Source organism: Coenobita brevimanus, chromosome 87 (assembly GCF_032717465.1).
Source record: "Coenobita brevimanus isolate Jiangsu-jjx chromosome 87, ASM3271746v2, whole genome shotgun sequence".
NCBI classification, from domain to species: Eukaryota; Metazoa; Arthropoda; class Malacostraca; order Decapoda; family Coenobitidae; genus Coenobita; species Coenobita brevimanus.
In genome coordinates, this window is record NC_137040.1 from 7,665,208 (window position 1) to 7,692,098 (window position 26,891).

General features: G+C 41.7%; 1 protein-coding gene across 5 annotated transcripts in view; it reads right to left on the bottom strand.

The window, feature by feature from the left end:
- The window catches only part of LOC145411057 (methionine aminopeptidase 1), a 169,974-nt gene that overhangs the window by 81,640 nt on the left and 61,443 nt on the right, over positions 1–26,891 (bottom strand). For all 5 annotated transcript variants that reach the window (XM_080281132.1, XM_080281130.1, XM_080281131.1 and 2 more), the window contains one exon: positions 17,765–17,940. In XM_080281132.1, the coding sequence (XP_080137258.1) occupies positions 17,765–17,940 (176 nt within the window). The remainder of the gene's footprint in view (positions 1–17,764; positions 17,941–26,891) is intronic.

Sequence of the window (26,891 nt, forward strand, 5' to 3'; positions counted from 1 at the left end):
ACTCCACACTACCCGGACATTTTGGGCCCGGGCCTTTGCCCCCCCCCCCCCCCCCCAAATCCAACATTTTTTTCAACCGTACTTTGAAATTGGCAAGTAGCGCTGAACAGCTGTGTTTACTCGCGCACCATGCTTCCCCCTCCCCAGTTACCACCTAACTACCATCCTGAGTAGACGCTCATTGCAAATGGATGCCGCAAGTGCTCGTTTCTGTGAATAAATGGTAAATAAACTGCAATACCTCGTCAACAGACCACATGGGAATTTACAGTGTTGGGCAGGGTTATGAAATTAGAATTCAGAGTGCAAAGATTAAGTACAGAGTGCACACTGGTGGTTGAAACTGGTGTGGTGCAATTAAGAACAGAATGTGCAGTGTTAAACAATTATAACTCATAATGCAAAGGATTAAGTGCAGCAAAACACTGGATTACTGTACGTGCTTCAAGAGCATTTTCACCACTGACAGAGCCTTAAAGGAGGCGGGTTAACCTTTGTAACAAAAGGTCATGGACGTGTTGTAAGTACCCTGTACAGTGAGTCCTTGATATAAGAAAGGGATAGGGACCAAAAAAAAACCTTTCGTAATTCGAAATTTCATATATCGGAGTGATTTTCCCCATTGAAATACTGTATACATATAAATGGGGGGATGTGTCCCAGGACCCCCTCAGACCCCCACCTAACTTCATCCTCCCCTATTAAGAAGTAAGCAATACCTGTACACAATTGTACAGAAGGAGGTGGCCATATTCTTGTACATCTCCTTTTTCTTCCTCACAGTCCTAATGGTGGAAACAGCAAGGCCTAAAGCACGCCCAATCTCCGAGACCCCCTGCCCCTCCTCATGGGGTCCTATAATTTCCAATTTCCTTTCCAGAATCAGAGTACAATGCTGCTGCTGCTTTGCAGCAGGCTCCTCCAATGCTGGAGATGATGCAGGGCGCTTGGGAGGCATGGCAAAACAATACGAAAAGGTGAAGGGCTGCAAAAATATCCTCACGTACAGCGAGGCTGTGAGGAGAGGAGGGACGTGGACTCAACTGAGAAGCGCGCGAAAATTTGTTTACCACAGAGGGGTTAGTTCGTTTTCTCTCGGCATGTGAATGCGGCGCTATGCACCACGCCCATTTTGAATTTTTCATATAGAGTTCCATTAACTCCTTTATAGCTGCCGGCCTTGAACAACACTTCACTGTTTCAGTGTCAATGACGATGAGTTATGGCATTATAAAAAACTGCGAACAATTACGGGAAGCGAACAAAGGTCGCTGGTGTGTGTACATGACCCTACTCTACCATCCCATCAGTCAGGAGTTCTCTTCACTCCAGATGTATTCGCCGATGTTTACATGCTTATGTTATATGTGCCCTAATTTTGAGTAAGTTTCTTTCACCAAAAGAATATATTTTACCACACTCAAAATAGTCAGAAAAATATAGAAGACAAACTAGAGGAATATGAATTGAATTGGTAAGGTCTTTAGGCTGTATACTTACACGAAAGATTATGGGTTTTACAATTTTAAGAGACGACATGGAACAAAAATGTTTGCTAATCAGAAAAAAATTACACTTTTGTCCCACATGTTTTCGTAGGTTAGCATTCAGTTCCACATTCTTCGTTCAATATCACTCTCCCCAGCAGTTCTTACTGCTCCTTAGAGTTAGTGTACATTTACTGCTCATTCTTTTGTTTATTCTTATGTGTATGTGTGAAAGAAAGAGCACTGATACAAACAATAATGTACTCCATTGTCGCTTTCATAGCTGCTGGCCCTGAACAAAGCTTTACTGTACTGGTGTCAGTGACGTTGAGTTAGAGTGAGCTATAAAAAAACTCCGAGCAATTATGGGAAGGGAATGAGGGTCACTGGTGTGTTTACACTATCCTACTCTACCACCTCAAGCAGTCTGGCGTTCACAGTTCACTTCGTCCCAGATGCTGATGTAACACGCATCCTAATTTTATTAATTCTTACACGAATCACAGCAAATCACAGGATGGGTTGGGGGGGGGGGGAAAGCCAGGTGTGCCAGATGAGTCTTTAAATATATGTAAGAAAAAGAAATTGAATTTAGAACTTTGAAAAAATGGTCCCAAGGCCAACCACGAGAACACGCAAATATCTGAACCCACAGCCATTGAGGGGACTAAAAATACGTTTTACTTTATGCAGTAAAAGCACCTTACCAAATCAGTTCTTCCTGACAGTCTGTTATATTTTTCAGATTATTTATGGTATGGTAAATACAGTAAATGTTTCTTATTAAATCTGTTTCCCCGTCATTTTTAGCTGTTCTGGTGTGACAACTCTTGTTTATTTCGTTAACATAATGGCGGAAAGGACAGTTCTTGGTGTGACAACTCTTGTTTATTTCATTAACATAATGGCGGAAAGGACAGTTCTTTCCTAAGTGTTTAACTAAACCTGGCCTAACCGAGCTTATCTGTACCTAATAATTTTAACCTAACCTAACTTCCAGTTGGGAAATTGGGAAACGATATCCACCATTGAGCACGCTGAGTTTCTTCCACTGCACTGGAAACGATCGTAGGGGAAAGTGACGAAAATAACGGGGAGGAAATTTTTCAGCAAGAAAAAGTAATTTGCCAAACTATAAGTTGTCAGAAAATTACAGAAACAAGGTGGAGAATTATGAATTGAATTGGTAAGGTCTTTCTGCTGCTTCAAGTGTACAATGAAAGACACAAGTATAATTCTGACGAATATAGCGTGGAAAAATTGAACCATTTGAAATACACACTAGTAGAAACAGGGTTTTCATTGTATTTCGCCTGGTGTAAATTTTCTTCAGACTGAACTGGGAAGATAGTTGTGTCTTTCATTGTACATTTACCGGTATATAAATCAATCTTGTGTTTTGTTTCCGCCAGATTAATCGTGATTTCAGACTATTCAGGCACTTCTTCACATCATACAGTCTGGATAATCGGGCTATCTCTGAATTTCCTTTCATATCGAGTATTGATTTTCGTATCATCGAGACAGATATTTTCGTACTGTGTAATTTGTCCTATATTAATCAATTTCGTACCATCGAAAATTCGTACTTTGGGTTTTCATATTTCGAGGACTCACTGTACACTGCTAAATATTTTCCATACTCACTTCTAATTCCTTTCTCTGGTTCCTTTTCATTTATTTCATGCTTTCTGTCCCTTATTTGTGTCTTACATAGGTGCTAAGCATGTCCGGTAGAGAGTTACTGTATGTAGGTGGTTTTCTGAGTTAGGCTGGGTTAGGGTCCATAAGTACCTGTCCAGGAGGCAGGGGCCCACTATCCGGACAGACCCACTTTCCAGACATGCCTTTGGCTCTATTACATCGGATATTGGAGGGATTACTGTATTCCCTAGCTTTTTGTGTTCCTCTATGTCTTTATTACAGATCTCCTCTGATACTTCGTTCAATATGCTCATTATATTTGCCACTTCCTTTTGTCTCCTGAAATTTTGTTTTTTATTTCTTCCTCCTCTATACCATTGATTATTACAGATTTGTTGATATCTGCTGAATCTTTGACCAATTTTGGGTTGTTCTGGATTTTTTTTTTAAACTTCCTTTCTAATGCTTTTTTCATCGACTAAGAAGTCTTTCCTTACTTTCACCATTTCAGCATACATAATTTCCATATAATCTCTGTAACTGCATCACTTCATTCACCTGGGCTATCTTCTCTTCAATATCACTACTTTGGCCTATCAGACTGCCTGCTTGCTTAACTGTCTCTATATCATTTCTGAACTCCTCCATTATACTCTCATGGTTGACAACTGTACTTGCCATTTCACTACTCGTCCATCTAAGTGAATCCACTTCTACTGACAGCTCATCTATTGTTGTGTCTTTTTTATTTAATTCCTTTACTAATTTTTCATTTTCTTCCTTCTGCATGTGCAATTGCTTCTTAATTTCATCCATTTCACTCTGAAAAGCCTTCTCCAATTTGTTCACCTTCTCTACTAGTTTATCATATGTTTCCATTTGAACCAGTTCCTGGTATAAATCATCATCCTGTTTTCTACCTTTACCCCTTTTCTTAACTCATTCTACATTCACTATACTAAAGATGATGTTCATCTTGTGATATTACTGAGAAAAAAGTTCTACTTACAAGCATGCATCTTCTTGGTACTCGCCTGTGATAGACGAAACAGCTTCTGAAGCTTGATCAGCGCATTCCTGCACTAATTTTTTTTTTTTTTCTCCAAGGAAGAAGGAACCAAAGGCCATGAGCCCGCAGTAACAGTTCCCTCCAAGAGAAAAACAAAATACAATAGAGAGCCAAATTCAAGATCCGATCACTTTGAGATGCCTGGACACACTGCGTTTCAAAGACTGGAGATCATAGGCAGCAGGAAATACAGACAGAGGGAGACAGTTCCAGAGTTGACCTGTTGCATAAATGAAAGACTGGGAGTAACGGTTAACTCTTGCATTAAAGAGTTGGACAGAAAAGGGATGAGAGTTTGCTGCCAGACGGGTGCTACGCCCCGTTGTAGAGGTGAAGGAATGCAAGCAGACAGTTCAGAGGAGCAGTGACCATTAAAGTAGCGATAGAAAAGAGATAAAGATGCAACAGTGCGGTGAAGAGACAGAGGTTGAAGGGAGTCAGTAAGAGGAGGAGAGTTAATGAGACGAAAAGCCTTTGACTCCACCCTATTGAGAAGAGCTGTATGTGGGGAGCCTCCCCACACATGAGAGTTGTACTCCACACAGGGGCAAATAAAACCCCTGTATAGAGTCAACAATTGTGCAGGGGTAAATAAAGAGCGGAGTCGGCTTAGCACACCCAATCTCTTGGAAGCAGATTTTACAAGAGATGTAATATGATCTTTCCAAGATAAGTCCTGAGTAAATGAAACCCCAAGCATGTTCAAGGATGATGCAGGATTAAGCTGAATATTACAGTATTAAACAACAGTGGGTATACCTGTGGAAGATTTTGTCGGGTTGATAGGTGTAAAAACTGAGTCTCAGATGCATTAAAAACAACCATATTATTTTTACCCCAGTCAGAGATACGAGCCAAGTCAGACATTAGGTGTGCCATAGCCTCATCCCTTGTTTGTTGGAAGTAACTGTTGAGATGGGCGTTGTGAGAACCGAATGGAAAGGTGAAGGATGGAGTCATCAGCGTATGAGTGGATAGGGTTAGATGTACAGCTTAGAAGATCATTGTTGAATAAAAGGAAGAGTTGGTGATAGGACAGAGCCCTGAGGAACACCACTGTTGATAGATCTAGAAGAACGATGGCCGTCTACAACAGTGGCTATAAAACGACCAGAAAGGAAGCTAGCGATGAAGGCACAGATAGAAGGATAGAAACCGTAAGAGGGCAGTTTGGAAATTAAAGATTTATGCCAGACTCGATCGAAAGCCTCTGAGATGTCAAGTGCAATGGCAAAGTTTTCGCCAAAGTCCCGAAAGGAGGATGACCAGGAGTCTGAAAGGTAGGTGAGAAGATCGCCAGTGTAGCGTCCCTGATGGAGCCAATACTGACGATCGGAAAGAAGGTCGTGATAGGAAAGATGCCTTAAAATTTTTCTATTGAGAATTGACTCGAAAACTTTTGAAATACAGGACGTTAAAGCAATTGGACGATAGTTGAAGGGTTGGGAGTGGTCACCCTTCTTTGGGACTGGCTGAATGAGAGCAAACTTCCAGTAAGAAGGAAAGGTACAAGTTGACAGACAAAGGCGAAAGAGTTTGCCTAGGCAGGATGTAAGCACAGAAGCACAGTTCTTGAGAACAACAGGAGGGACCCCATCAGGCCCATATGCCTTGTTAGTACTGAGGCCAGTGATGGCAGAAAATACATCAGCTGAAGAAATTTTAATGTCAGCCATGAGGAAGTCAGAAGGGGGAAGTGATGGAGGAACAGCACCGGAATCATCTAAGGTAGAATTGGAGGAGAAAGTCTGTGCGAAGAGATCTGCTTTATCAGTAAAAGAAATAGCTACAGAACCATCAGAGTAGAAAAGGGGAGGGAAGGATGATGAGGTAAAGTTGTTAGAAAGATTTCTGGCAAGGTGCCAGAAGGAGCGGGAAGAATTCGAGTTGGAGAGTTGAGAGCATTTAGTATGGATGAAATTATTTTTAGTAGAGCGAAGAACAGACTTAGCACGATTCCGGGCAGAAACATAAAGATGATGTGATTCAGGAGTGGGTTGGCTCCGGTACCTTTTTTAGGCCCTCTCCTTGTTGCCGACAGCATTAGAACAAGCGTGATTAAACCAAGGCTTTCTTGCGTTAGTCAAAGGATATGAGAAAGGAATGCATGCTTCCATGCCCGAGAGAATAACCTCCATAATGCGCAAGGCACACTCAGATGGCTCATGGCCATCGAAGCAATAATCATTCCAGGGAAAATCAAAGAAGTACTGCCTGAGGGCCTCCCAGTCCGCGGCTCCAAAATGCCACAGACGACGTTTCCCTGGAGGATCCACAGGCCGTACCGGAGTGATAGGACAGGTTAAGGTAATAAGGTTGTGATCGGAGCAGCCCAATGGAGAGAAAAGATTAACAGAGTAAGCAGAAGGAGGATTACTTGTGAGGAAGAGGTCAAGTATGTTGGAGCTCTCTCCAAGGCGGTCAGGGATACGGGTAGGGTGCTGTACAAGCTGCTCTAAGTCATTAAGGATAGAAAAGATGTAGGCTTGTTCACCAGGTGGATCAGTGAAAGGAGAGGAGAGCCAAAGGTGGTGGTGAACATTGAAATCTCCTAGAATGGAGATTTCAGAGAAAGGAGAAATGGATAGAATGTGTTCCATCGTAGAAGTAAGTATAGTCGAAGAATTTTTGATAGTAGAATTAGGGGATAAGTAAACAGCACAGATATATTTAGTCAGAGAATGACAGGAAAGCCGAAGCCAGAGTGTAGAGAATTCAGAAGAATTGAGTTCAGGAACACGACAGCAAGATATGTCGTTGCGTATATATACACAATAGCCACCTTTGGCTTTGAAATGAGTATAGAGAAAGTAGGAGGATACAGAAAAGGGTTTGCTGTCAGTTGCCTCAGACAGCTGAGTCTCAATTAGAAAAAGAAGGTGAGGTTTAGAGGAGGGGAGGTGGTGCTCAACAGAGCGAAAGTTAGAGGAAAGGACGCGAATGTTGCAGAAATGAAGAAGAAGAGAGTCAAACAATGGTTCCAGGCACCTCGAGTCGTCACCGGGAGAGGGGCGGATTGGCTGTATTCTGTTATTTGGACAACACTTTTGCTTAAACCTGCTCTACTATCTTAGCACACCATTTAGTTTAACCCTGTACAGAGCTTGACTCATATAAAGATACTACAGTATTTAGGTATGGTCAGTTGTGGCCAAGGGTGGCCAGCATGGAGCGAGGAGACAGATGTGTTGAATCTGACACTGCCTGAGTTGTGTGTGTGTGTGTGTGTGTGTGTGTGTGTGTGTGTGTGTGTATTTACCTAATTGTGATATACAGGAAATGAGCTATGCTCGTGGGGTCCCGTCTCTGTTTCTCAGTATGTCAAATTTAGCTTTAAACTCGTTTAAGTTTTTAGACTAGACGATCTCTTTGTCCAGGTTATTCCACAGGTCTATACATCTATAAGGAAAACTATATTTCTTGATATCCTTCAAGCAGCTTGGCTTCCTCAGTTTCATTCCGTGTCCTCTTGTTACTCTCTTATCCCATAAAAACAGATCTTCTTTGTCAATTTTATCTACTCCCATCATGGTCCTGAACACTGCAATCATGTCACCTCTCTTTCTCCTTTCTTCTAAGGAAGGCAAATCCAGCTTTTCCAGCCTCTCTCTGTACAACAGATCTGCCAGACTGGGGACCATCTTGGTTGCTGTTCTTTGTATTCTCTCAATCTTGTTTATATCTTTCTTTTTGTGTGGGGATCACACTACTGCTGCATATTCCAACCTGGGGCAAATCATGGCCACTATCAATTTTTTCATCATCTCCTCATCCATATAATGAAAAGCTACTCTTATATTAGTCAGGAGTGTGTGGTGAAATGCTGAAGCATGGGGGAGAGATAGTAGTAGAATGGATGTGGAAGATGTGCAGATTGGCCTGGGAGGAAGGTAGAGTCCCGGAGGATTGGAAGTCAGGTATAATTATTCCCTTGTACAAAGGAAAAGGGGAAAAAGAAGTGTGTGGTAATCATAGGGGCATCTGTCTTCTTAGTATAATAGGAAAAGTGTATGGTAGGATACTTATTGACAGAGTTAGAGAAAGAACAGAGAAATTAGTTGGAGAAGAACAGGGAGGCTTTAGGAAGGGACGAGGTTGTGTAGATCAGATATTCATTCTTAGATCTTCAGTGGAAAAGTTTCTAGAGAAGGGAAAGAAGTTGTATGCGGCTTTCATGGATTTGGAGAAAGCATATGACAGGGTGGATAGAAAAGGATTGTGGAAAGTGTTCAGAATATATGGATTAGATGGGAAGTTGTTGAATGCTGTGAAGCGTATGTACGATGGTGCGAAGGCTGCAGTGCGTGTGGATGGTGAACTAAGTGAATTTTTCTCTTTGAAAGTTGGATTGAAACAGGGATGTGTCGTCTCCATGGTTGTTCAATCTTTACATGGATGGGATAATAAAAGAGGTACAAGGTAGGGTAGTGGATGTTGGAGTGGCCCTGGTGAGAGAGGATAGAGTTTGGAAACTCCTTGTACTGTTGTTTGCAGATGATACTGTGTTGTTGAGTGAAGACGAAGGGGAGCTGCAAGGCTTGGTGGATGAGTTTGGGAGAGTGTGTAAGAAATGGAATCTAAAGGTGAATGTAGGGAAGAGTAAAGTGATGGTCTTTGAGAGAGGTGAAGTCAGTGAATGTACAGCGAGGCTGGATGGTGAGGAATTGGAAAATGTGAGTATGTTTAACCCCTTAACCGCGGGGCGTCACTTTCGTGACGCTTGGGAGCAAGGGATCATACCGCGGGGCGTCACTTTTGTGATTCTGTGTTATTTTGAATTCACCCGGGCTTCCAAGTGGAGGCTTGTATCATCTATCAGTACTGCCAATGTCCAACACTAGTCAGCACTCCTAATCCCATCTGTACTCCCATCCATTGTTGACAATTTAGCCATTTCTCCCCGTTCTTGACTCCCCTCCCTACCCCTCCTCCATTACCCTATCCTCTCGCCTGCCCGGCCGTGCTACACTAAGTAAATCTTCCCTGGAATTTTTCACTGATTTCATCCATTGAAATAAGCCCTATGTCCTATTCTTATACCAAATAATATATACAAGAAAGAAATAAGGTAAGTGAGAGTGCCATACACCTGGAATTGGCTAATTATCACCTGACAACACCTCATGTGCACCTCGTTCGCTAATTTTCGCTGTTTTTTTTCCCCTTGAAATATGCCGTATAATCTATTTTCGTAATAAATATACATATAAGGAGGGAAGGGAGAAGCCTAAGTGATACTTACATTCACCTGGAACTACCTAATTTATAATGTATTGTCTAGATTTCCTGCCAATCATTTCAGTGCTAGACATAGCTGTTTCAAGAGCTAACATTGGTAGCACTGAATATCCCCTAAGTAGGCCTCTACCCCGGCCCTCCGTTATCAGTTTACTCTCATCTTCCGAAGTGGGGGTACGTATGTTTCTTCTTGCTGACTTCAGAGACTTTTTCACCCCCATGCAAAGGGCCCTGTGACCTTTACCCCCTACTAAACCTCGTGTGGAAAGAGGTAAAGGGCTGACAACTGATAAAAGAGTGACTACGATCTTTCTATTGAGTAAAACAGTGCAAGTGGAATTGTAAATAATGTGTAAACAGCAAGTGAAAGTAATGAATGTAAATATAAGTGAACAATGGAAAACAGTTTTATAAGTTACTTCAAGTGACAGCGCATAACACAGTGTAAATAAAATAGAAATGTAAATAACGTAAATAAAATAGAGAACGTAAATAGAAATGTAAATGAGTAGTATTATAAGAATACGCTGGGTCTGGTTAGTACTTGGATGGGTGACTGCCTGGGAACACCAGATGCTGTTGGCCTCCCTACGTGTCAAGTGGGGTTGGTGGAGGATTAGTGCCCCTCCCTGTAAAACAATTAACTCTAAGCCCTTGACCACCCCGTTTGGGATACATGGCATCTGGCAATGGATGGATGGAGTATATACCCTAGGAGTAATGAAAGTGAAAGTTTCACTCTAGCATGTCTGAATGCTATGAGTTATGAGAGTGAAGATGAAAGTGACATTCACTCTCAATGCTAGTATACAGGACGAGAAAGTGAATGCTACGTATTTTACTGAAAGAAATTGAATCCCTACGGTGACAATAAACTAATACTACTGAAGGAAACTTATGGATAAAGACTGTAGATATATATAAGTGTTATATAGTAATAGAAATATAAAGTGTGAGGGGTTTTATGAATAATAAATGACAGAATACCAAGAGCGAACTAGTACCAGTGCGACGGTCAGACGCGCTCGTAATTTTCATTGCTTTCACAGTGGTTTTTTTTGGGGAGTATGGATCCCAAACTACTTGAAAATCATAGAGTAGTGTTTATAGTGTTAATATCTGGCTGTGGTAATCATATTACGGGTTGTCGGGAAGTGTAAAGTGGAGACTTCGTTACCCAACTTCAGAGGTCTCCACAAGTCCTATGGTAACTGACGAAGGCTCAACAAACATTCCAGGAGAAAGCTGAAGGTATGTGCCATAAGCATATGTAATTTTAATATTCTAGGACTAATAACTGATTTTTGGCAAATATTTTTTGAGAGTCTGTCGGAGCCCAAATAACCCTGCGGCACACGCAAAACATCGGTAAACATGCCCGCGGTGTAGGGGTTAAGTACTTGGGTAGTGTGATGAGTAAGGATGGAGGTTTGGAGGGTGAAGTGCGTGAAAGGGTACAGCAGGGAAGAAAGGTTGCTGGTTCTGTGAAAGCAGTGATAAGAAACAGGGAAGTGAGCATGGAAGTGAAAAAGTTACTACATGACAGTATTGTGATCCCAACTCTAACGTACGGAAGTGAAGCTTGGGCGTTGTTGGAAGGACACAAGTCAAGAGTGAGAGCAATGGAAATGAGTTATTTAAGAGGAGCCTGTGGAGTCACATGGAGAGACAGGCTGACGAATGAGGATATAAAGGAGTGTTGTGGTGTGGATGTGGATGTGATAGGAAGCGTTATGGGGAACACACTGAGGTAGTTTGGCCATGTGGAGAGGATGAAGGGTGAAAGACTGACGAAGAGAGTGTATGTGAGTGAGGTGGAGGGGGGATGACGGAGGGGGAGGCTGAGGATGATCTGGATGGATGGGGTGGAGGCGTATATGAAAGACGGGGGTGTGAGTTGGGAGCAGGGCAGTGAGATGGCAGGGGACAAGGCGACTTGGAGGCGATTTGTTTGTGACCACCCCAAACGGGATTGAGGCGTCTGGCGATAGATAGATAGACAGAGTTTATTCGTCTCTCTAACTGTCTTGTTAATGTGTTTTTCAGGTGACAAACTGTCCTGGACCAGCACACCCAAATCTTTCTCTTCTCTCGCTTTTGTGATTGGTTCATTACCCATCAAATAATTCAATGGTGGCCTCTTGGTACTTTTACCCATTTCCAATATTTTACATTTCTTTGCATTGAATTTAATTTCCCACATCCGGCTCCATTCGTGTATCCTATCCAGATCCTCCTGCAGCATTTTGCAGTCCTCCTCAACCTTTACCTTCCTCATGATCTTTGCATCATCAGCAAACAGACCTGCATAACTGTTCACTCCAGCTACCATATCATTTACGTAAATCAGGAACATTACTGGCGCCAACACCGAGCCCTGTGGGACTCCACTTGTTACTTCCCTCCATCCAGAAATCTTATCCTTTATTACTGACCTCATTTGTCTGTCTCTCAAAAAGTCTCTCATCCATTCTAGGAGGTTCCCCTTCAGTCCTCCTATATGCTCTAGTTTCCACATTAGTCTCTTATGGGGTACCTTGTCAAAGGCCTTCTCCAAATCTAAATACACACAATCCACCCAACCTTCTCTTTCCTGAAGCACATCAATCGTTCCTGAGTAAAAACTCAACAAGTTGGAAACACATGACCTTCCACTTCTAAATCCAAACTGACTATCAGCCAAAATATTCATCTCTTCCAGATATTTTATCCATCTATCTTTCAGAATTCTTTCACACAATTTTGCGACCATGCTGGTTAGGGACACTGGTCTATAACTCAGGGGTTCTTCCTTGTTTCCTCCCTTATAAATTGGTACCACATTTGCCATCTTCCATTCTTGAAGCACTTTCCCCTCTTCCTGAGAACACACAATCAAACTGTGAATCTTATCTGCCAGTTGTTCTCTGCATTCCTTCAGTACCCAATTAGCGATTCCATCTGGTCCTGGGGCTTTCCTTACATGTTGAGTTTCTAGTAGTTTATACATTTCCTGTACTTCCACTTTTATATCTTTTATCACTACATTTCTAGTCACTACCTCCACTTCCACAAACTCCTTTTCATTAGTGAAAACTGACTGGAAACGTTTGTTCATTATTTCTGCTTGCATTGCCGCATCCTTATAGACCTCTTCTTCTACTTTCAGTCTGGTAATTCCTTCCTTTTGTTTCAGTTTGCCATTAACAAACAGTTTGGGTTCATCCTTACATTTGTCTATTATACCTATTTCAAAATTCCTTTCTTCTTCTCTGCGTATTCTTGTGTATTCATTTCTAGTTCTTTTATATTCTTCCTTGTTCTGTTGTCACCTCTCTTTCTCCAATTGTTCCATGCCGTGTCTCTCTCTTCTTTTGCTATCATACACCTTTTATTAAACCACTCTTTTTTCCTGTTTTCTTTCCCCTTTACTCTTGGCACAAATTTTTCCACTCCCGAACTATACAGGTCTAGAAAAATATCCCACTTCCTCTGTATCTCTCTTGTTTCTCTGAATTTTCTCCAATCTGCATTTTCAAAAAATTTTCTCAATCCTGTAAAGTTTGCTTTCCCAAAGTTGTACCTTCCCTGCCTACAAAGCTCGTCTCTTGGCTCCACGTTCCCTGTTATCATCTGGAACTCAATGACTACATGATCACTTTTTCCAATAGGACACTGATATTTCAAGGATTCTATTACATCGGGTTCTTTCGTAAACAGTAAGTCCAGTCTTCCTGATGAGTCCTCACCTCGGAACCTTGTCTCTTCTTTGACCCATTGCATCATCACATTGTTCATTGCTATATTTAATAATATAGTGCCCCATGAATTCTCGCCGCCTCCTGAGTCCCATTCCTTCCAGTTCACCTCTTTACAATTGAAGTCACCCATTAAAATTATATTGTTGCTTTTCTCAATCAGTTTCTGTAAATAACATGCCATGTCTGATGGCATTTCCTGGTATTCATCATCACTCCATGCTCTTGTCTTAGGGGGAACATACACTACTGCCATATCTAGCTTGTTATTCTCTCCAGTTTCTAATTTCATATTTATCACTTCGGCCCTGCCTTCTCCCATTTCCACAGTATCTACATTTATGTTGTATTCACTGATATCATCACCCCTCCTCCTGTTTTTTCTTTTCTGTCTCTTCTCCATTAAACCATCAACATTAGTATATGCCACCTTCCAATGATTTTTTATGTTTTCTATACTGTACTCTCTTTTCTCCTTCTCTCTGCCGGTACCACTTCTTTAACTTCTGATCCATGACTCTCCAATAAAACACTGTCTTCTCTTTCTCCGTTCTCTGTTCGTTTTTTACCTTTGCTTCCTTCACTAAGTCCTTTATTTTAGCTCTTTCTTCCTCGTTTGCATCTCTCCTTATCCAAACATTTTTAAACCCTTCCTTATCCGATAGTTTCCATGTTCTACTGATAATTTCGTTAACTGTTGCTTGGGACTTAAACTTTACCGTCAATGGCCTTGCCCCTCCTTCCTTGTACTTTCCCCACCTAAACACCTCTTCAATCTCTTCTTGAGCTTCTTTGTTTTCCTCCATGACTACTGATATTATTTCTTTAACCTTACTCAGTTCTTCTCTTTCTCTGTCTGATCTTATTGTAATACGTTTGTCTTTAACTCCTGAAATTATTATACATTTTTTCTTATCTGCTACATCTCTAACTAAAGATTCTCTACTTCTCAACACCCTAACCACTTCCCTCTCCACTTTTTCCTTGCTTTGTTGGTCTATAATCTCTCTCAAATTTACATTTCCCTCTTCCTGAATTTTCTTCCACCCCTTATGTTGCTCCTTGATTTCTTTAATGTGCTCTTCCTGTATTCTTGATTTGGATTTATACTCATCTAGTTTGCTTTTCATCATGTCCCTTTCCTCTTCCAACCTCTTATTCTCCCTCTTAAGCTGTTTTATTTCATTCGAGGCTGATTCATTGTTCACTTTTAATTCAGTAACTTCCCTTTCTTGTTTGTCACTACATGTACAGATTTTTTCCAGTGTACTCCTTAAACTTTTGATCTCGTTTTCCTGCTCTATGGTCCGTTCCTGTAACTCTTTAATCACTGCCCATACCTTTTTTATCTCCTGGTCATTCCTCTCCGCTGTTTTCTCTACACCTGCTATTCTTGTCTGGTTCAAATTAATATTTCCTTTCCCCACATCCTCTTCACAAATGCCCACAAATTCTTTCTCACTGATCGTAAACAATGCACCGTCCGTTTCCTCCATGATTCAACCATATGGAGACTTTCTGTTTTCACTTTATCTTGTCCCTTTTATAACCGAAACCGCGTTTTTTTTTTTTTTAATTACTGTCCGACAGGACCACCACTCACGCACTCATTAACACATTCACAATTAGGCTCAGCTTCCTTTTGTCGGTGATTCAGCGATTATTTCCCCACAATCCTGGAAGAGGTCCGTCTCTGTTGGCGACCCGTGTGTGTGTGTGTGTGTGTGTGTGTGTGTGTGTGTGTGTGTGTGTGTGTGTGTGTGTGTGTGTGTGAGAGAGAGAGAGAGAGAGAGAGAGTAAGGTATATGAGAGTTTGGTTTTGGGCCTAAAACACATCGCTGGCTTTTCTTCAGTAAATTATGGGGATAACTGCTTCGATATCCGACATGCTCACTGACCAAAAACTCCCACTGGTATGCAACACTGCCGGATATTGGGGAGCTGGTACGAGTGTACTACGATGGTGGAGCTGGTCAGACCTGCATGTGCCTATCTATGTGTGTTAGTGTGTGTGTGTGTGTGTGTGTGTGTGTGTGTGTGTGTGTGTGTGTGTGTGTGTGTGTGTGTGTGTGTGTGTGAGAGAGAGAGAGAGAGAGAGAGAGAGAGAGAGAGAGAGAGAGAGAGAGAGTAAGGTATATGAGAGTTTGGTTTTGGGCCTAGAACACATTGCTGGCTTTTCTTCAGTAAATTATGGGGATAACTGCTTCGATATCCGACATGCTCACTGACCAAACACTCCCACTGGTATGCAACACTGCCGGATATTGGGGAGCTGCTACGAGTGTATCACGATGGTGGAGCTGGTCAGACCTGCATATGCCTATCTACTGCCTCCCCATCCCCTGAACGGAGGACAAAAAGCAACAATAAGGTAGTACATTGGCTGGATGTGTGCAGTTTATCAGGTTCACAGTTCACACCCAGATGACCCTTGGACCACAACAACAAACATAACATAGCTCTATCTCTCAATCTGAGACTCCATTCCTCAACCGGGAAATCCCCACAGGTAGCCTTAATAATTCTCAATACAATGACTGGGACAGGGAAGGTTTGGAGTCAGCAGATCCAGTGTTTGGCCCTTGGCCTTTGATTGATGCAGCTACTGTGAACAGGGCAATAGGCAGGATGCAGGTGGGGAAGGCAGCAGGTGTGTCTGGGTTCACTGCCAAAATGTTGAAGGCCTCAGGAGATACAGGAGTAGGGTTAGTCACTGACCTAATAAATATGATTATATATGAGTGTGTTGTCCCAGATGACTGGCTGAAGAGTGTAACTGTAAATGTGTACAAGGGGAAGGGTGATGCTCTGGAAAGAGGAAATTATAACAGCATAAAGCTTTTGACCCAGATAATGCGGGTCATGGAGAGAGTTCTAGAAGGTATGATTAAAGAAGGAGTGAATATTGATGAGATCAAGTTTGGCCCAGGCAAGGGACCACTGATGCCATATTCATTGTTCGACACCTTCAGGAAAAATATATGGGAAAGAAAAATAAACTGCACTTTGTTGTTGTTGACTCAGAGATGGCCTTTGACAGAGTCCCTAGAGAGGTAGTGAAGTGGGCCATGAGAAAGCCTGGGATCGAGGAGTGGCTGGTTTAGGTCGTCATGGCCATGAATGTGGATGCTCGCACCCAGGTAAGGGTAACTGGAGACTTGTGTGATGAGTTTTCCGTGAATGTTGGGGTACATCAGGGGTCTGTCTTGAGCCCCTTATTGTTTATCACGGTACTTGAAGCCCTCTCACATGACTTCAGAAATGGACTACCGTGGGAGATGTTGTATGCTGATGATTTGATGCTGATTGCAGAGAATGAATGGGATGCAGAGGAAAGATTTAGGAAGTGGAGAAATGGTATGGGGCACAAGGACTTAAGAGTAAATGCAAATAAAACAAAGGTGTTGGTATCTAGGGCTGATAGCGATCTGTCAAAGGAGAGGGGGAGTGGCCGTGTGCAATTTGCCACAAGGATGTGGGAAGTACTGTAATTCCATCTTGTGCAATTTGTGATAGGTGGGTGCATAAAAGATGCAGTGGTATTACATGCTGAATTCAAGACAATGCTGATTTCATGTGTGCAGTGTGTCGGTGAGAGCATGTGGAGATTGTCAGGCATGAAAGGATAAAACTTGCTGGTGAGTCTCTTGGGTAAGTGAAAGAGTTTTGTTATTTTGGATATATGTTATGTGCTGGAGGTGGGGCTGAAGCTAGCTCTGTGGCTAGAGTGAGGAGTGGCTGGAAGACATTCAGGGAGCTCTTGCCTCTCCTGACAATAAGAGGGCTCTCTCTCCGTGCTATGGGATCTTCGTATGCGGAATGTGTTAAGAGTTTAATGCTGTATGGTAGTGGGACCTGGGCAGTAGGGGAAGAGGATATTCGCAGGCTCAAACGTACAGAAATGACAATGATTAGGTAAATAAACAGTGCGTTCCTGAGTGTGAGGCCTGGGGGGGGAGGGGGGGCTAGGTTTATAATGGAAGAGTCAAGAGGTAGGATGGGACTGGAATGTATTGGTGTTGTGATGACAAGAGGTAGTCTGAGATAGTTTGGGCATGTGGAGAGGATGGGGGATGCTAATTGGGTGCAGAAATTGAGAAGTGTTAATGTCAGGGGTAGGGTTGCGAGAGGTAGACCAAAAAAGACCTGGGAAAAGGTCAGTGAGTGTGACCTCATGGATATGGGACTGAATAGGGAAGCAGCCAGAGATCGTGCAGCATGGACAACCGCCATTAGGTGACCACGGCTGAAACATGCAAGCATGTTGGAGCCTTCAAAAATGAAACAAATGAAACAAATCTCTGATTACAGCTGCTACATCATTCACAATATCATTTCATGTACAACTTTCTGCTTCTGTTATTCTATACAGCAATTACTTACACTGTACAGTACACTATAACCTACAATTTGGTACAGTATATCAAATACCCATGAAGCACAGTCACGTCATGAATGTCAACCACAATGTACTGTAAATGGGACATAGCACACCTTTTGGCCTATGCCTTTTCTCACTAACTTCAGGCATTCAGGGCAGTTTTACCACTACAAATGTAAAAACATTATTATTAACTACAGTACTATACCTTACAAGCCACTTTCATGCCCTCTATCTCTTCATCAGAAAGGCACTTGATATTTGTTGAACCCCGTAGCTTTTGTTCAGATAATGGAAATCCATTAGGGTCATCAGCATAGTCTGGTCTGCCAATATGTGGAGGCACTTCTCTCTTGCTGCTTTGTGGATAAGGCCGTAAGCTGCCTGTTTAAAAAAAAAATGTAAAGTCAAAAAATGAAACACAGAATAAAACACTTCCATACTTACCTATGCATAAAATCAGTACAGTACATTTTTATATACTTGTACTGTACTCACACTTGTACAAGCAGTCCTCACATTCTAGGATGTGTGCAAGAAAAATGCTACTCTCATAGAGACACAAACTGAGACATGTTTTTGTTTCATGACTGAGGGGGTTTAAGCACAAAATCACACTCACTTCTGACTTCAAAACAATGTTATAATGAATCAGGAGCAGATATAAAATGAAAATAGGTTTTAATATATCAACCACTTAATAATGAAACAACTTACCCATTTCTGACTTCAAAACAATGTTATAATGAATCAGGAGCAGCTATAAAATGAAAATAGGTTTTAATATATCAACCACTTAATAATGAAACAACTTAAGGTGAAGCAAATTAATATGATTACTACCAGTACTGTACAAGACTTTAACCCGTACAATCCCACCATCGGCACGGTGCCGACAGTACAAAACATCTCAGTCAATCCCACCAATGTGATGGTGCCAAAAACTAAATTCAAGCACTGTAGCGCATCTCAAACTGCTTCAATCTAGCTAATTTTTTGCTATGGGGTATCTTAATGTATTGGCAACACTATGCTCAAGCACTTGTAGCACTGAGTTTGGTTCTACATGGGTGGGTAACATCAGTGTGCCACTGTTTGTTACAGTGTCAGAATGTTGCGAAAATCATGCCATTTTTCCGCCTCACTGGGCTGGAGGAGGCTGTTGAAATGGTCACATGGACCCCTCTGTCCCTTCAATCAGTGATTCTTCAGAAGAGGAAGTCCTGGATGACTTCTGGGGAGGAATATGAGCCAGTGAAGGATGATATTGAGAACAGGACATTCCCCATTCTCCTCCCCCGTCCTCTCTCATCCCTTCCAGATGGGTGGGAAAACGTCACTCGTGGCTTGGGAAACTAGGCTAAAAACACGACGGACGGTCATCCTGGTCTCATTTCTCCTATAAGGAGTACTTTTTTGTTTTGCTTTTTCTTGATTTATATGTCCTTTTGGATTCTTTTATGCAATAAAAATTGTTTCTGTTTTTGGTCTGCAATTGAGTGAGTACAAAGTTGCAAAAATGCATAGGATGGTATGGATTAAGTTATCTAAATGCAGTATTGCAACTGAACAAATCTAATGTACTAATATTTAACACATGTATTTGTGGAGTGAGGAGGAGATACAGGGGTGTGCAAGGGACAGCATGGTGGAATGATGAGGTGAAATGAGCTGTGGAACAAAAGAAGAGGGCATATAGTGAATGGCTAGCGAGCAGAGGTAGGGGAGAAGATAAGAGAGAGGAGAGAGAGGTATATGTGAGCAGAAGGGAGGTAAAGAGATTGGTGAAGGAGAGTAAGAAGTGGATGAAGAGTTTGGGAGGAATCTGAGTGTGAAATGGAGGGAGAGTAAGAAATTGTTTTGGAAGGAGGTAAAGAAAGTAAGGCAGTGTGAAAGGGGAAATAGGATGGGAGTGAAAGATAGGAACAACAGATTGTTAGTGGAGGAGAGAGAGACTGAGGAGATGGAAGGAGCACTTTGAGGATTTGTTGAAAGTAGAGAGTGACAGCAATGCGAGTATAAGTTGTGGGGGAATGGCTGGGAGAAGAAGAGATGAGAGGAGGGAGGAAGAGATAAGTCAGGCGGAAGTAGTGGAAGCAATGAAGAAGAAAGTAAGGCAATGTGAAAGGGGAAACAGTAGGGGAGAGAAAGATAGGAATAACAGACTGTTGTTGGAGAAGAGAGAGAAGTTGAGGAGATGGAAGGAGCACTTTGAGGATATGCTGAATGTAGAGAGAGAGAGAGCAACGTGAGTATATGTGGTTGGGGAAAGGCCCCAGGAACTGATGAAGTGTGTGATGAAATGTTGAAGTATAGGGGTGAGATTGTAGTGGAGTGGATATGGAAGTTGTGTAGACTGGCTTGGGAAGAAGGAAGGGTTCCAGAAGACTGGAAATCAGGTATAATTGATCCTTTATACAAAGGAAATGGGGAGAGAAAAGTATGTGGTAACCACAGGGGTATTTGCCTTCTTAATGTGACTGGAAAAATATATGGTAGAATACTCATTGATAGGGTTAGGCATATAACAGAGGAGCTAGTTGGAGAAGCACAAGGAGGATTTAGGAATAGAAAAGGGTGTGTAGGTTAGATATTTGTTCTAAGATGTTTAGTGGAGAAGTATCTAGAGAAGGGAAAGAAAGTGTATGCTGCCTTCATGGACTTGGAGAAAGCTTATGACAGAACAGATAGGCAAGGTATGTGGAAGGTATTAAAGAATATATGGAGTGGACGGGAAATGGTTGAGTGCTGTGAAGAGTATGTATGAAGGAGCTTGGGCTACGGTGCGAGTGGATGGTGAGCTGAGTTCTTTGATCTAAATGTGGGACTGAAACAGGGTTGTATGATGTCTCCATGGCTGTTTAATATATACATGGATGGGGTTGTAAAGGAGGTGCAAGGAAGGGCAGTGGATGTGGGGGTGGCTCTAATAAATGAGGGTGAGATGTGGAAGATTCTGGTGTTGCTGTTTGCTGATGATACAGTATCGTTCAGTGAAGATGAATGGGAGCTGCAAGGTCTGGTGAATGAATTTGGGACAGTGTGTAGGAAGAGGAATCTGAAAGTTAATGTAAACAAGAGTAAAGTTATGGTGTTTGAGAGGAATGAAGTCACAGAATGCACAGTGAGGTTGGATGGTGAGGATATGGAGAATGTGAGTGCATTCAAGTACTTGGGTAGTGTGATGAGTAAGGATGGAACTTTTGGGAATGAAGTGCTTGAAAGGGTACAACAGGGAAGGAAGGTTGTTGGTTCACTGAAAGCAGTGATCAGAAATAGGGAGTTTTATTTTTTTTTTTTTTTTTTATTTTTTTTTTAAGTGCTGGACTCTGGGCATAGGCTTCACAGCCTGCTCCCGAGGCCCAGTAGTCCTCCTACACACCATACACCTCTACATGTTAAGAAGTTAAGACGTCACTGCATGATAGTATTGGGATCCCTACCCTGACATATGGAAGCAAGGCATGGACCTTGCTAGAGGAGAACAAGTCAAGAGTGAGAGCAGTGGAAATGAGTTACTTGAGAGGAGCACATGGAGTGATATGTAGGGGCAGGTTGACAAATGAAGGAGTGAAGGAACGTTGTGGAGTGGATGTGGATGTGGTTGAGAAGATCAGAAGAAATACACTGAGGTGGTTTGGACATGTGGAGAGAGTGGAAAATGAAAGACTGACTAAGAGGGTGTATGTAGGTGAGGTGGAGGGAGGGAGGGGGAGGGGAAGACCGAGGATGAGGTGGAGGGATGGAGATGAGAGGTACATGAGGGAGGAGGGAGTGAGTTGGGGGAGGGTCGTCAAATGGTGAGTGACAAAGTGACTTGGAAGTGTTTTGTCTGCTGCCACCCTTTGTGGGATTAGGGCGTCGGGCTATAGAGAGATAGATATATAGATCTGACACCCACTCACCATCTGTCATAACATCTCTTCCGACAATGGATGCTACAGTTCTTAAATTATTAAAAAATTCCATTAATTCTTTGGAAAAAGGTAAGACGATACAATGATTAAATGGCCTAATACTACTTTATTTGTGCATATCAAAACTAAAGCACTTTGTGCTTTTTATATCTATATCTATCTATCTATCTATAGATATATACTGTAAATAAATAAATATATCTATCTATCTATCTATATAAATATATCTATCAATCTATATATACACCCACCACAAAATGACTTAGGACCTACACAATGAATTGCTATGGAAGAATTGTCTGTCTTTGCTTTGTGCTTCCACCTCTACCAAGTGAATTTTTTCAGAAAGAAGTAACTGGCAACTCCTCTGGTGTTGGCGGGAGGTGGTGAAATACTCAACATGTCAGTGCTTGCCCAGAAACGAGAGTAGGAGTATATGTTCCCATCGCTCCGAGCTTGAACCTCCCTCTTTTTTCGTATGCATTACTGTTTGCCCTGTTATTTTTCCTGGAGTCGAGTTGTCACGCCTGGAAAGTAATGTTCAAGGGATGACAGGGTCCGTATCATTGCATGGAGGCAGGATAATGTCCTTATCAGCATGATTTGTGAACGTACTGGATGCACAAAGTCAACCGTCATGAAGATTCTTGCTACAGCATGCGGCCTGCCACCTGATGTCGTACCAGAGCACAAGCATGGCGATGGAAAAAAGAGGACGACTTCCAGAGGTACAGATACGCTTCTGAAGAGGGAAGTAATCAAGAATCCTTGACTGACAGTAGCAGAAATGAAGAGAATGCATCCCCTGCTGTTACATCTCAATTCAAACTATCCAACACTGCTTGCAGAAGGAGCTGGGTTTGCCATGCCGCACTGCAGCCAAGAAACTGTTTCTCACTGATTCCATGAAGAAGCAGCGCATTCAGCCTGCCAAGAAGTGTGCAGACTGGACATCGGATGAGTGGAGAAAAGTTATGTTTTCTGATGAAAGCACATTTCAAGTGCTCCATGCGCAGTCTACAAGGTTCGTCGCCCTGCCTCCCGGAGTTGATATGACCCTGCATACACGGTGCCGACTGTTAGCCCCTTAACCGCGGGGCGTCACTTTCGTGACACTTGGGAGCAAGGGATCATACTGCATGGCATCACTTTTGTGATTCTGTGTTATTCTGAATTCGTCCGGGCTTTCAAGTGGTGGCTTATCATCTATCAGTACTGCCAATGTCCAACACTAGTCAGCACTCCTAATCTTATCTGTACCCCCATCCATTGTTGACAATTTAGCCATTTCTCCCCGTTCTTGACTCCCCTCCCTACCTCCCCTCCATTACCCTCTCCTCTCGCCTGCCCAGCCGCGCTGCGATAAGTAAATCTTCCCCGGCATTTTCCACTGATTTCATCCATTGAAATAAGCCCTATGCCCTATTCTTATACCAAATAATATATACAAAAAAGAAATAAGGTAAGTGATAGTGCCATACACCTGGAATTGGCTAATTATCACCTGACAACGCTGGTGACGACCATCATCCACTCGCTTGATGTAGTGCTGCCTACTCCTTCCTTAGCCTTTATCATTCTTTTTCTGTGCCTTCTCTCCTCTCTTCCTATTTCTCCCATCTTTCCGGTCACTTCTTATTGCTTTTCTTTCCATTACAGGTGGCTTTACATTGAGTGACAAGCCAAATGGTTTCCCGTAAGCCAAGAAACCATTGACAACGCTGGGTGGTAACCATATAACCAAACCATATGCGTTCCTTACGTGACAACAAGTGGGTTGGTGGAGGGTTAGTGCCCCTCCCTGTAAAACAACTAACTCAAAGTCAAATGGCCACCTGTTACGGGATTGTGGCGTCTGGCAATAGATAGATAGATAGATAGACAACATCTCACGTACACTCGTTCGCTAATTTTCGCTGTTTATTTCCCCTTGAAATATGCCGTTTAATCTATTCTCGTAATAAAAATATATATATGAAATGAAGGGAGAAGCCTAAGTGATATTTACATTCACCTGGAACTACCTAATTTATTATGTATTGTCTAGATTTCCTGTCAATCATTTCATAGCGTATATATTAGCAGCTGTCACCACGCTGACATTGGCAGCGTTACACTCCCCCTAGGCCACCACAGCATTCAGTTTACTGTCGTCTTTCAAGGTGAAACCATGTCGGATTCGCACCTGTCCATTTCTGCCGCTTTTTAGACTCATGAAAAGGGCCCTGTGACCTCTACCCCTACTAACCTCGTATGGAAAAGGGTAAAGGGCTAAGTGACTGCTGTGGAACGTGAACTGGCTAATTTATCAATGAAAATGATGGACAGTGAGTACGATCTTTCTGGTGACTAAAACAGTGCAAGTGGAAATGTAAATAATGTGTAAATAATGTATAAACAGCAAGTGAAAGCAATGAATGTAAATATAAGTGAACAGCGGAAAATAGTTTTATAAGTTAATGCAAGTGACAGTGCACAACACAGTGTAAATAAAATAGAAATGTAAATAATGTAAATAAAATAGAGAATGTAAACAGAAATGTAAATGAGTAGTAATATAAGAATACGAGTATATATACTAGGACTAATGAAAGTGAAAGTTTCACTCTAGCATGTATGAATACTATGAGTTATGGAAGTGGATGTGAAAGTGACAGATTCGCTCTCAACATTAGTATACAGGATGAGAAAGTGAATGCTATGTATTTTACTGAATGAGAAACTGAATGCCTACAGTGACAATAAACTACTATTACTGAAGGAAACTTATGGATAAAAACTGCAGATATATATAAGTGTTATATAGTAAGAGAATTATAAAGTGTGAGTGTTTTTATGAATAATAAATGACAGAACACCAGCGGCGAACGAGCGCAAGTGGGAAGGTCATACGCACTCGTAATTTTCATTGCTTTCACAGTGTTTTTTTTTTTTTTTTTTTTATAGTATGGATTCCAAACTATTTGAAAATCATAGAATAGTGTTTCTAGTGATAATATCGGGCTGTGGTAATCATATTACGGGTTGTCGGGAAGTGTAAAGTGGAGACTTCGTTACCCAACTTCAGTGGTCTCCACAAGTCCCACGGTACTCGACGAAGGCTCAACAAACATCCCAGGAGAAAGCTGAAGGTATGTGCCATATGCATATGTAATTTTAATATTCTAGGACTAATAACTGATTTTTGGCAAATATTTTAGAGAGTCTGTTGGACCGCGAATATGCCCGAGGGACACGCAAGTCAAGCCAAAACAACCCCGCGATTTAGGGGTTAAGCACCCACGATCAATAATGGTATTGAGGTGTTTCTCAGGTGAAATGGGAAGGGGAGGCCTCTACTTTCCTCCTAAGAAACTGACGATGAATGGTGGCCAGTACATTCAAGTTCTGAAAGATCATTTGTTAAACTTTTTTGCTATTCATGGGTGCGACTTTTTCATGCACGATTCAGCTCCATGTCACAAGTCAAGAAAGTTTACAAAATGACCAGGATAATTGGACTGAGGTCCTCGACTGGCCTGGCAACAGTCCAGATCTAAATCTGATGGAAAACTGCTGGGCAAAGATGAAGAAAATCATGGTAGAGAAGACGACACCCAAACTGGTCAACCCCAAGACTGAACTGACAATTGTTTGGTGCAAAGAAATGTCCTTAGATTATTTTAGAGATCTAAGTCATTCCATGCCAAAATGCATCCACCTGGTCCATAAAAGCAAGGGAAACATGATTTCATATTAATGAATGGCATTTCATGAACAAACATTGTGATATACTAATGTTTTTTAATACCCTGTGGGGGAGGTCCTAAGTCAATGGGCCAGTGCACTGAGTGGTCCTGCCATCTGGTGGGAGTCTGTGAACTTCTCCCAGAAAGATGTTTTGTGGGTTTCAAAGATAAATTTTCTATGCACTTTCATGTAGTTTCCTCAAATCAAAAAATTTTTCAAATGCCTTTGACAATCATGCTATTGTTGTGTAAGTGGCATTAGAAAAGAAAAGAAAATCGTAAAACAGGAACCATCATCTCCATGGAATCAGCTTCTGCATACAATTTACTATTCAATAAACATCCTATATAATTGGTGTAGGACTATAACATGGTAAATATATGAGGAAATGCTTTCATGCACAATGTCACGAATCAAATTCGGAACATTTTCCTTTTGTGAGAAACCACGAACTATTAGTGGAAAACTCACTGTGTATCGCTCAGTTAACCGTTTCTCTCTCCATTTCGGTGGTATACTTTTCAAAACATTCGTCACTTTCAAAAGTGACCGATCTAATGCACGTCATTAAGTGCTCTACTGAGCGATATTATTCTTTCTTTATTGTTCTCCCCTGCTTGCCTCGACCGTTGGCCATGCCTTCTCTGGGCTGGCCTGTATTTGAATTCAGTCAAGTGTCTGTCGTGACGAAGTGAGGTTCTGTGCTCCAGCAGTGAGAGAGTGAGAGGTCAGTTAGCACCCAGACTCCACTAGACTACAGTTCTCCAGGCTCCCACCCTTCTTCGGTGATACACTACATTCATTGACCAGTATTTCCTTTCCGTATTTTCCTAGGTTTAAGAGTTTAGTTAAGTGTGCTGTTTCCTCACATGCTGGCCGGCTGCGCCGCATGTTGTTTTTTTTCTAGGCGTAAGAATTTAGCTTTTGAGTGAGTGAGTGCGATCTCTTTATTTGAATTCATTTGAAATGTAATGTTAAATTTATTTCTTTGTAATCAATAAATTTGACAGTTCTTTTTCTTGAGCTTAATGTAATGTAAACTCATGTTTCATTTCTCCACAATTAAGCTTTATTTCCCTTATAGTTCCTAGCTTGCATAAACATTTTGCTATTCATAACTGGTACTTAGGCCAGTCTTGTTGTATTAAGCTTAAAAATCCGTTGTGCCTTCTAGGAGTTACGCATCAGCAAGAACCTGATATTATCAATAGTATTAGTTATTTATTGTCAGGGGTGAAGTCACTTTCTCCAGAGGCTAACAGTACCAATAAACTGCGATTTGAGTAATTAGTCTCTGCTGTGTACTGTTGAGAAAGTTTATAAATTCTCGTTCTGAGAGAATCGGCGAAGCGAGCCGATATAAAGTAATCATTGCTTGATTTAGCAAGACAGTTCATTGTCCCTGCTCTTCAGTATTATTGAGCATTATCTTTTAATATTTGCATTTTATTTTATAAACCCTGTGACAATTGGCGACCTCGCCAGGATATTAACTCCTAGCTCTAAAGCTATTCACGAGATAATACACACTCGTTCATATTTAGGTATTTTTCATTAAAGTTTATAGGCACAAGCTTACTGGTGTTTGTCGTTAGTTTAGCAAGTGAATTTCTGCTTTATTAATCCATAGAGTACTTAACTCTATTTAGTACTTCATTCTTGGTAACGCCAGACGATTTTATTCGCTCC